Source organism: Mobula hypostoma, chromosome 1 (genome assembly GCF_963921235.1).
Source record: "Mobula hypostoma chromosome 1, sMobHyp1.1, whole genome shotgun sequence".
Lineage (NCBI taxonomy): Eukaryota > Metazoa > Chordata > Chondrichthyes > Myliobatiformes > Myliobatidae > Mobula > Mobula hypostoma.
In genome coordinates, this window is record NC_086097.1 from 50,923,110 (window position 1) to 50,935,383 (window position 12,274).

General features: G+C 37.0%; 1 protein-coding gene across 1 annotated transcript in view; it reads right to left on the minus strand.

Moving 5' to 3' along the window:
* Positions 1–12,274, minus strand: part of map4k5 (mitogen-activated protein kinase kinase kinase kinase 5) — a 155,957-nt gene that overhangs the window by 38,169 nt on the left and 105,514 nt on the right. Inside the window, exons 14-19 of the mRNA XM_063048484.1 lie at positions 10,539–10,597; positions 9,377–9,438; positions 6,602–6,643; positions 6,199–6,247; positions 5,319–5,523; positions 3,732–3,802 (exon numbers count right to left, since the gene is read on the minus strand). Of these exons, the coding sequence (XP_062904554.1) occupies positions 3,732–3,802; positions 5,319–5,523; positions 6,199–6,247; positions 6,602–6,643; positions 9,377–9,438; positions 10,539–10,597 (488 nt within the window). The remainder of the gene's footprint in view (positions 1–3,731; positions 3,803–5,318; positions 5,524–6,198; positions 6,248–6,601; positions 6,644–9,376; positions 9,439–10,538; positions 10,598–12,274) is intronic.

Here is a 12,274-nt window from a genome sequence, read left to right on the forward strand (position 1 = left end):
CGGATGGGAGGAGAGTAAAAAGTCCATGGTTAGGGTGAGATGCATCCTTGATAATGCTTTTCGCCCTGCCCAGGCAGCGTTTATGGTAGATGTTCTCAATGGTGGGCAATTGAGTGCCTATAATCCGCTGGGCAGTCTTCACCACACGCTGGAGTGCTTTGCGGTCCAATAGGGGACAATTGCCATACCACACTGAGATGCAGCTGGTGAGTATGCTCTCAATGGTACAGCGGTAAAGCAGCTGTGAGGGAGACCACGTAGAAGATAATTTATTGCTTTAACATTTTTAATTGTTTAAATTGATTTTGGGGAATTTTGGTGAAAAGTGAGGTGGAGTAGGTAGGCAATTCAAGCATTTAGGTCTTTGACAGATGAAGAGATGAGATAGAAATTATATTTGGCAATGAAGGGGCATGACTTAATGCAGCACAGATACGTTTTGAGGTGCTTTACACTGTAAGTAATTGTAGAGATAGGGAAGGGAAAGGCCACTAAAGAACTTGTAAACATAAATAAGGTATTTAAAATTAAGATGCTGCTGAATTGGAAACTGATATTGAATAGGGAAGCAAGGACTCATGATTGATGGGAAGCAAGGACTCATGATTGATGGGAAGATGTGAGGTAGGTCACATAGTGGTGTTTACACAACAGAATGAATGAGGCTGTAATAGTTAAGATGCATTCCACAAGCATCTCAGCAACACAAGCTGAGACAGGCTCGAGTCAGGCAACACTACAAAAGTGGAAATAGGCAATCTTATTCATGACATTGAAGCTAAACACAGGACAAAACTCTAGAGTAAAAAGAATACAAAGGAAATGTATTACAAAAGGAATTGATGTTTATGATATGCTGCACCGATATTTCAACAGACGTACCGATCATGTTGAGCTAGGTAGTGGCTTGGCCTATAACCTGTGCTTGCCTCCTCCCCCGCAATCCCATCAGTGGCACTTCCAATTCGATCAGAGGCATGATTGCAACTGCAAGCCCATGAAGTGGAATGAACCAGCTATTATTCACGTTCATGATGGTCAAAGGCTGTTTTATCAATTCTTAGAATCTCTGAGGCAGACTATTTGAACTGGTATTAACAATTTAAATATGTTAAACACTAGAAAATAGTTAAAACTGCTGTAACCATCCATACAACTGCATGCCCTCACGTTCCACTGTGTTGCTTGTTCGTTTGTTAACAATCTTGCATGTGCCTTGGCCATTTTTTCCTTGAAGGCCCTACATAAGTATTATTGCTGCAAATAAATCAGAACGAAAACAAAAAGAAAACTTCTTCCCATTGTAATTAAGATCAGCGAACCCACTGAAATGAAGAGGGCTTTACAGGCAGTTCTGCTATAATGTGGCAGTTGTATTCCTAAGAAACCTTGTGTTATAGAAAATTGTATTATAAAAATAATTGTGTCATGGGCTAAAGAGGGTTAGGGACTAATGAATTTCAGACTCGTAATAAATAGTTATTTTTCCCTGCGGGTTTACAAATGTAGGATTTAAAAAGCATAAGTTTATTTTGTTACTTCAAGCTAAGAGAACTAAAGGCGGTATGCTCCATTCTCTAATAGACCAACTTTGCCCAAGTATCAATAGAAGCAATTACTTGTCCTTTACCAAAGTAACTCTCACAAGGAAGGCTATCATGGATCTGGACCAGCTGGAAAAATGGGCTGAAAAATGGCAGACAGGGGCGAGGTGTTGCACTTCAGTAGGACCAATCAGGGTGGGACTTACACAGTGAATGGTGGGGCACTGAGGATTGTGGTAGAAAAAAGGGATCTGGGAATAAAGGTCCATAATTCACTAGAAGTGGCATCACAGATAGGGTGGTAAAGAAAACTTTTGGCACATTGGCCTAATGGACACTCCTTTGCTTGCATCTTCAGAAACAGTTCTATTTCTATATTTAATATCTCTTTTTTTTTTACCTTTTCAGGGTTCTTTTGAAAACCCTGACCTTGAGTTACATGCTGACTTCGGTTCTTTGCGGAAATGGGACTTCATGACTAGCCGTTTTTCAATATGCCAAGGACGTGGCCGAGAAGACTAGTGTGCCTTCAGATTTGAGGCTCTGGAGGCGGGTGGACTTGAGGTTGGTGCCACTGCCTGGTGTGTCATGGGAGACGGAAGATCAAAAGCAGCAAGCTGGCTGCATGCCCAGAGACCCGAGTTCTTTGGGCACAGAGCTTGGAAAAAGTGATGCAACAGACTTTAAACACCATCAGTCGGTGAGTGGTTTTGTTAGGTCTCCCTTCTCACTGTGAAACAAGGGCACCTCTTTTCCCTTAAGGGGAGAGGGAGATGGAGGGGGGGGGAGAGAGACACTGTGGTATGTCGAAATACTGGGTGAATGAGTAGTCTTTGGGGTACTGCAAGTGCAGTGTCTTTACTGATGCTTTGCTGCACGCTTGAGTGCTTGGGATGGTACTGATGCTTTTTTGCTAGTGGGGGGGTCATTGCTTTGCTGCTGCTTATGCGTAGGAGGGAGGAGCTAGGGGACTTTGGAGTTCTAACATTTAATGTCATACACTCTTTGAGGCACTCCTCCGTTTTCGTGGATGTTTGTGAAGAAAAAGAATTTCAGGATGTATATCGTATACATTTCTCTGACATTAAAAGTACCTATTCACCTATTAAATCAAAGTATTGAGTACAGGAGATGGGATGTTATGTTGAAGCTGTACAAGACACTGGTGAGGCCTAATTTGGAGTATTGTGTGCAGTTTTGGTCACCTACCTATGGGAAAAATGCAAGTAAGGTTGAAAGAGTAGACAAAATTTACAAGGATATTGCTAGATCTGGAGGACCTCAGTTACAAGGAAAGATTAATAGGTATTTTTTTTTAAGAATGTTGAGAGGAGATTTGATAGAGGTATACAAAATTATGAGGGGTATAGATAAGGTAATGCAAGCAGGCTTTTTCCACTGAGGTTGTATGGGACTACAACCAGAGGACATGGGTTAAGGTTAAAGGGTGAAAGTTTCAGGGGAACATGAGAGGAAACTTCTTCACACAGAGGGTCGCGAGTGTGGACTGAGCTGCCAGCACAAGTGGTGCATGCAAGCTCAATTTCAACATTTAAGATAAGTTTGAATAGGTACATGAATGGGAGGGACATGGGGGGGCTATGGTCCCGGTGCAGGTCCTTGAGAGTAGACAGTTTAAATGGTTTGTCACAGACTAGATGGGCCGAAGGGCCTATTTTTGTGCTGTACTTTTCTATGACTTTATGATTCTATTAATAGCCTCCTAGAAGGCTGTTTCCATAAGAGAAGATGGTGTCTGATAACTATAGGGCTAGTTCCCAATCAAAATTGTGTAATGACCAATTCAACCTACGTAGCACAAAGTTCCCTAATTCACCAATTGTGCCATGTCTGATTTACATTATAACACAGGTACAGTAGTTACATAATGTAAATCAGAGCTGAAAGTGGGATGCAAATTGTAACCAGCCACAAGGTCATTTTTATGTTCTACACCTGATCAGTGTTAACCCCATAAGTGGAGCAGAAGATCAGACATTGTAATAGCAAGTACATATTGGCCTATTGACTTTAGAAATAGCAAGAACCTTTAACAGAAAAATTCATCTGAAACCTGAGAGCCAGTTGTTTCTATAATAAAAAAGGCATATGCAGAATTTATATATATATTGCTTCAAGAGATGCAATGATTTTATAAGATTGTTTAAAAACTATGTAGAGACGTACAGGGAAATCTTTTTTTTCTTTTCTTCGAGGTAATACTGGAGGATGTTCACCATTTAAGCCTGAAGGACCTTCTGAAACATTTGAACAAATACAAAACATATTACTCGTGACTGACAATATTTCTAAAGAGAAATGAACTCTAAATTACGTTGAACATTTTATCAAGCTCCATGTACAAAAGCAGTTTGATCTACACCTCCCCGTAAAACTGCTCACACACAACCACTAAGAAATGAATATCCACATACAAAAACCTGCAACAGCTGCTTGAAAAACTTTACAATCAGAATCATGGAATAAAGATGGTTCTCAAGACATTTGGGGAGGGCAAGTTATAATCTTAAGTTTTTAATAAAAAGATTGAAATAAATAAATATGTGGGCTACTTGTTCAGCACACTAGAATTTTGGTTTCTTAGCTTCACTGTTATCCAGAAAATCATTAATTGCTTAATGATTTATTTGCTTAATGGTTAAACCTTCGCTAATCAAACTACATGGCATTTAAAATTTAAAAAAATACACAAAAACTGGGCATCACTGGCAGGACCAAAGTGTAATGCTTAGAAAGAAGATCAAGGTGAGCAGAACAAAGCAATTAAACAAGATGTAACTTAAAATATACTTAATGTCTATAAAACTGCAAACATCTGTTCAACAATAAAGACCAAAAGATTGGACACATTCCTGTAATATAAATTAGCAACAGCTCTGTAAGCAAAAAAGATTTTTATTCATTCATTGTTTAGCTATAATGGGTACATGTTTCTTTTGGTATTGATTTATTACTGTCACATGTATCAAGATACAGTGAAAGCTTTTGTTCATGTGACATTAGCAAAAAAAAGGAAAACCAAATTCAGATCATAATGCTGTTTTTGATCTTTTATTCTGTGTATTCTGATAAAATGGTCAATTTGGTCCAAAAACAATAATGTGTAAAAACTGCTTTTTGATAATTGATTCCAAGGCAATTGAATTGCACTTTCTTTTCCTGAAAAGCAAACTTTGCATGTGATTCTCATTTTTTTTTCAATTATGTACAAGTTAGACTAGGTCTGATGTACAAATCCTACACACAAAAAAAAAATCTGAAACTGTTCACAGAGGATGCAAAAGCTTTATAGGCTTAAGAAGATTTCCTGCACTTAACAAATTAATGGACAAGTATTTTTGAAGGTTTATTAGACTATTAATGGAGGGAAACCAACATTAATGAATTCCAAGTGCAAGCGAAAATATTCCAAAGTGGTGACTTTGCTGTTTCTATTCATTAACACTATTACATCCAGCAACTTAAAATAGTATTCCTCAGGACTTCACCAGAATGTGTTACTTGAAATCAACTGCAAGACAGAGACCATGATTAGGCCAATGACACTGTTCTCTTTTACTACCAAAAAGTTGGGATTATAATGGAATTTAAAGAATATCAAGGATGCCTATAAATCAATTTATATTAGTTTAAAACCCACTTATCCTGTGGTGAACAGGAAGTACTACATGCTGACTATGTAGAGATATAAATAGGTAAGCTGCTTTACAGTGATCTGTATAGTGAACCCCTTTTCACATTTAATTTCTTTACCTAAATCACAGGTTCTGGTATCAAGCAATCCTGGGCTACTGACGCTGTTAGAAAGGGCTGATTCAACCATCTCTGATTGATATAAGGATGTTGGAGTACTCTGTCTTCTTGGCACAGCTGATGGTCCATTTTTGGTACAAGGCTGCCGCTTGATCGTCAGAGAACTCTCTTCATCTGGAAGATCTGAAACACTGCGCATTCTTGGCTATAAAAGTAATAGGTGATTTTAAGAAGAGGAAATATCCAGCTCTAGCTGATTCAGTTTCTTAAGCAAACCCTTTTCCAGTGCACTTGTAATAACAGCCAACTAATGAGCGGATTAGATTTGTCTCCCATTAAAACTGGTGGAAAGGAAAATCAGCGATTTTCAACTACCATTTTTATACTTGAAGTTGAAAGATTTTGCATTTCCCCAACTGCCCTGAGGAGGTGATGGTGAACCGCCTTGTTGAACCATTGCAGCATCTGGTGGAAACATCCCACAATATTATTGGGCAGGAAAATCCAGGATTTAGACCCAGGAATAAAAGCCAGGATTACAGAATTACAAAAATAGTTATGAGCATTAAGCTTAACAAATCCATTCATTAATTTGTTTTTTGCAAATATAAATGAGAATCTATTCAAATGTTATTTTGAATAGGCTACAGCTAATAATATTAAGTAGCAGTACTACTAATAAAATGTAGCAGTAATATACAGTTGATTACAAATTTATCATTATAAATAACTCAAAAAAGCAAATCACTATTGATTGAAAATGGTTGGATGCAACAAACAGAAATCTACTCACAAATGTACTTAACCACATTCTCTTTCAATGTTAAAAATTAACCAGCAAGTTAAAAGTTCCTCTGTGATTTATGGCAAGTAGACTCACCTTTGGTGGAAGTGGAGGTGGAGTTACAACTGCTCTTTTAAGTGTCGACCTTATGGAAAACAGCAAGTATTTTAATATTTATCAAAGAGTACAGCCAGAAAATAAGCAACTGAAAAGTGTTAACTATAACACCAAGCTAAAAATACTCAAAATTTTAATTCATTTTATCGGAAACATAATGAAACAATGGTGTGATAGTTACTCTACTAACCTAGAGGTGCAGATAACAAACAGGAGATGCAAATTCAAATACACCATGGAAACTTGATGTATTTCAACTCACATTTCCAGTTCCAAACTATTTACTTTACTGCATTTATATTCAGTTGCAGGATCCAAATTTTAGAACTTCCTACTCAACTGCTTTATGGATTTCTTTCATTCCATATTAAGGGGTACTTACAGTGCATTGTCAAAATCCTCCTCTTGGTGTGCTATGTGTCCCCTAAAACAGTGAATGAGCATTTTACTTTACTTTATATAAAAGTACTTTCCTTGGAACTAAATTAGCAAATAATAATGCAGTACTTCAAAGTAAAGCATACACTTTACCTTAATATTCACATGCATTTCAAAAAATCGCAATTTAAATATATTGAGTAATCTATCTACCATCAAATCACGTCAATACACTCCATCTTGGGTACTAGACTACAAAGTACCCTGCTGCTAAGTTAACAAATTTCACGTCACATGCCTGTGATAATAAACCTGATTCTAGAATACTTACATATAAATGATTTAGAAAGATTTCACAACATCTGAACACACAAGGTTCTTTTTCTCCAAATGAAGTTTATGAATCCAAACAAGACCGTTATACAAAACAGTTATGCAGAGTTAATCTATATTTTGAAATTACTGTATACTACAGAACTTGTTTAGAGCCTTTCTATTAATGTTTAAAATAAAATTGTGCTAATTCTAATTCTACCCTGCTTTTTACAATTCGTGAGTTAGGAGGCATGCTGTTGCTCAAAACACCTTACAATGACATACTAGATTAACACTTCAAGTTAATTAATTCACCTTCGCATTGGCCCTGTCTCAGAGATTGGATAACCATTTCAGAATCTGTTCAATTCACATGACAAGTAGAAAATTGAAAACCCAATTGTAGAGTCAACTGTTCAGGTGTTCTATGTTTTACCAAAATATAATTGATGGTGCTTTTTTTTTAAGCAATAAGTATAACATTTCGTAACAGCTGTGAAAAGGATAAATATATTGCTTATAATCTAACCTTTTTGGCAGAACCACTCAAGTGTAGTTAGATCTTATTTAAAAGTTTTTTTTTGCTCAAACACAGTCATTAACAGAAAATTCTGCCTGGGTGTTGCTTGTGGTCACAGGATGCTTACAATACAAAATAACCACCCGAACCCCCTCTAGGACCACCACTGAATCTGACATAAAACACAAATATATCAATGGAGACATTGCAGCCACGGATATAATTCTTGCTCAACAGATTTAAGACTACTACAAATTAGAACACGAGAAATGTACAAATTGTAGAGATGGACAAGGTACGCTTCAAACCATAGAGTCCCTTGCTTCACATTCAACTGTAACTGATCTCATAAAAAAAGTTCACTTTTCACTCAGTTAGGCTTTCTCCACATTTAAAAATCTCATAACCTCAAGCTAAGATTATAAGTGTTCTTTACATAACATTTCAAAAAAAATAATTATTACAGTTTATGCTATTTGTATTTCACTTATTGTAATGCTAGAAAGCAACAGGTACCAGCACTGGTACCGTGGGTTGTTCTTTAAAGATGAAGGTGCAGATCCTTATTGTGATCAAACTCCATGGCAAATGGGCAAGAAAATGAAACAATGGATTAATAAATATGGGTTAGGACTTGAACCGGAGAGCCACAGAGTTCATGCAAAGAGTCAAATTAAAGATACAAATATGTCAAATGATGGATGACTGTTAATGAGTACATCATGGGTAGAAAATAATTCTACGACATATTCTATATCAAGTAACTGGAGGCTGAAAGAAATTAGTGGCATCAGACATGGTGTCAGGGATGGTTTGTGGCAAATATTTTGCTGAGTGAAAAGCTGCAGCTTCAGCAGATACTCTATGGAATCAAGGAAATAATTTAGCTGATATTTCAATACAGTGCTCCACTGTCCTACAGAATACATTTTAAGCATTTTGTTTTTATTTCAGTTTTCCAGTATCTAAGTATTTTCCTTAAAAGTCAACATACACAAAACTGATTTAAATGAGATTATTGTTGACATTCTTTTTGAAAGTGAATCAGATTGAGGAACAGGTTGTTGATTCAATAATGTAGTCAATGTTCTTTAGGTGGCTAGCCTGAAAAAAGGATCTAGAAAGGGAGATCCTTTAAAATAAGCACTATATTTAGAAAAAATTATATAGGTATAAAAATTTGTTAAGCAATTAATTTCCTGTAGTTGACACATGAATCTTATCCAAAAAGCAATGCCATCTTTAGTAGACTTTCTACCATGCAATCATACAGTAAAATTGATACTATAACATTTTGTGATCGGACTTAAAATCCAGATGGATACAGTGAAAAGTCATGCACCAATTTTAAAATTTAAGTCACCGTACTTGCATTGTGTTCAATCACCCTTCAATTTCAATTCTTATAGTCTACATCACTAATTTAAGAAACAGTTGGGAAAATTTAGATCCCATTCCTTTCCCACAATTCATGCTGTGGCGTGAATGAAATCACCGGAGGGAGAGTTACTGGTATATAAAGAGCAGCTTCTTTATTCGACAAAACCAGGTTCAGCAGGCATCATACAGACAGAGATGCTTTCAGTGGAAAGGTCTGCTGCTCAACATGGGGCTTGATATTTATTTGCTACACACAAAGAGCAATTCATACTTACAAAGTATAGACAATGCTTTCTTTTGAAGCTACATACAAAACTTAACACCTGATTACATTCATTCGACAGATGCCAGCAGGTCTGCGCTGGTATTCAGTTTTTGGGAAATGCATTGCTACAAGCGGACTCGGATTCTGATATTCACAGCTTTTAGGAAATGCATTGTCACAGAAGACTGGTGGCTAAAGTCATTTGCTAAGTGTGAATGACTTAAACCCAAAAATTACTCTAACATACAATTTTACGGATCATTCGCCTGAAGAATTGACACATCCTTATATTAACTTACTTATTTCCTCCATCTGCAAATGGGCTCCACGATGACCCAAATCCTACGTCTTTGGTTACCTCCTGTTTAAAATATTTAGCAGTTTTCTTAAAACTTCTTTATTTTTATAGAAACATTAACACACTGAAGAGTCCCTTTTCCAAAGAAAGCACATATTTGACATTTTTAAGCTGCTTAATATATTGTTTTTGGCAAATTAATTAAATTGTGCAGTAGATAGCTTTAGATCCATTAAATTCAGTTTATGTCACCCATTTACAATGACGCCATTTGCTAAGAGTAGATTTGCATTACCAAAGCAAAATGACACAACGTAAAAAGGATCTTAAACCATTGTCTAATTTTTATTTTGCCAAAATGTTCAAGACTGATACAGATAACTACTCTGGTCACCAAACATTGAGGAGAATGCAATTTTGCAGAAGAGGAGATTCACCAGGATGCTGCCCAAATTGGAGAACTTTAGTTATAAAGGGTGGTTGCATAGGCTGGGCAGGTGTTCCTGGAGTAAAAGAGGCTGGTGGGTGACTTAATAAAGTACATAAGATTATGGGAAGAACAGATATGGTAGATAGTCTATCTTTTCCCTCCATAAAAACAGATGTTGAGATATAAAAAAAAACAGAAGAGCATAGGTTTAAAGCAAAAGGAAGGGAAGGGGTTTTAAGGGGATCAGAGAGGTAAGTGTTTTCTTTTAACAGAGTGGCTGATACCCAGAATATCTGACAAAGGTGATGTAATCAGATACAATTACTAATTTAATAGGCAAGACATCGAAGAATAGAGTCCTAATGTAGGCAAATGAGATTAATGCAAATAGTAAAAAAACATCAGCATGAACATAGTGGGCTGAAGTGCCCATTTCTGGATGCTCTATGACTCCAAAGGATTTCCTGGAAGGTGAAGTTTTGATTGTATACTTTTAGTGTGGGTGCAGAAAGGAATAATTGAATATGTTATGCAAAGCAACAAAATATTATATTTTATTGACAAAAATATGATTGCTGATCAATTTCTAAGAATCATCCAACAGTCCTGTGTAGCAAGTTGATTTGGTAAGAGCATACCCATGGGGAGAGGTAGAGAGATTTACTTGATTACAGAAATAATACACAAATTAACTTAATTTCTGAATAACTGAAGGATGAAATTCAGACCTTACCATTTCACAGTGAGCCTCAGTTTCCTTTCTCAAAGGAGGTTCAAACTGCATTTTGTCAACTGTAAAGATAATTTTTAAAAAATCAAATGCTAATTTCACAAAATGCAAAATGTTTTATGATACCCCTGTCAGTAGTTTGAATGGAGAGCATGGTTAATATGCACAGCCAAGCTGTGCACTGCAATATATTTATTCTCCAATGTCAAGAACACGTTATTGCATCAGATTGAATCTAAAACACCAGAATAAGTCCCTCATTCCTCTTTTGCTCTATTTACTTTTCTAAATTAGAGTAACTTTTATGCCTACAACTGCTACAAAACAAACTTCACGATGTGTGTCAGTAATGATAAACCTCATTCTGAAGTTTGTAGATGGCACTAAAATAGTAAAGAAGAGAATTAAGAATTGCAGTAGGTAGGTGAACTGAGGAATGGCAAATGGAAATTAACATAGATAAGTGTAAAGTTTGGAAGTAAACTTTGAAAGGACAAATGGTAGAAATTTTACATTGAACGGAATAACCCTGAGTACTGTTGTACAACAAAGGGATCTTGGAGTACACGTGCATAATTCCCTTAAAGTGGAAGCACAGTTTGTACGGCCAGTGAAGAAGACACTTAGTATGCTGGTCTTCATCAGCCAGGACATTAAATACAGAAGATAGGAGGTTATGTTACAATTGAACAAGGCGTTGGTGAATCTACACTTGGAATATTGTGTTCAAGCAGACAGAGTTCAACCTGTAAAAGTGTGATGCAATACACTTTGGAAGGGCACACCAACAAACAGAGCACAAAGTTAATGGTAGGATTCCTAGCAGTTCAATCTATGGATCCCTCAAAGTTGTTGCGCAAGTTGATAGGATGGTTAAGGTGTATGTGTGCTGGCCTTCACTAGTCAGCAGATTGAGTTCAAGAGCTGCGAGTTAACGTTGCAGCTCTATAAAACCCTGGTTAGACCACACTTGGAATACTGTGTTCAGATTTTGTTACTCATCATAGAAAGGAAGTGGAAGCTTTAGAGAGGATGCAGAGGGAATTTACCAGGATGTTGCTCCAATTAGAGAACATATCTTAGGAGGAAAGGTTAAGCAAGCTAGGACTTCTCTCTTTGGAGCAACAAAGGATGAGGGATGACTTGATAGACGTCTATATAATAAGAGGAATGGATTGGGTAAACAGTTATCAGGGCAGTATGGCAAATACAAGAGGACATACTTTTAAAGTGACTGGCCAAAAGTATAGGGGGATGTCAGAGGTGGGTCTTTTATTAGACACAGAGTGGTGGGTGCATGGAATGCACTGCCAGGGTGGTGGTAGAGGCAGACGCAGACGCAATAGAGACATTTAAAAGACTCTTATAGACTTGAATGCCATTACCTTCTAAAAAGAAAAGCCAACAAATATAATTTACAAAGTTTCATTCCCAGTTGAGCTCAATGTCTTTTATACTCGCTTTGATCAACAGAACAAAGTAAGCCCACATGAACCCACTGACTCAGTGATCTCAGTCTCTGAGGCCGATGTGAGAGCATCTTTCAGGAGGGCGATTCCACAGAAGGCATTTGGCCCAGATGGTGGACCTGGCCTAGTACTGAAAACCTGTGCTAATCATCTGGAGTGCTTATGGACATCTTCAACTTCTTGCTTCAGCAATCTGAGATGCTCACCTGCTTCACGCAGACATCACCAAAAAGTATATGGTAATCTGCCTCAATGACTATCACCCAGTAG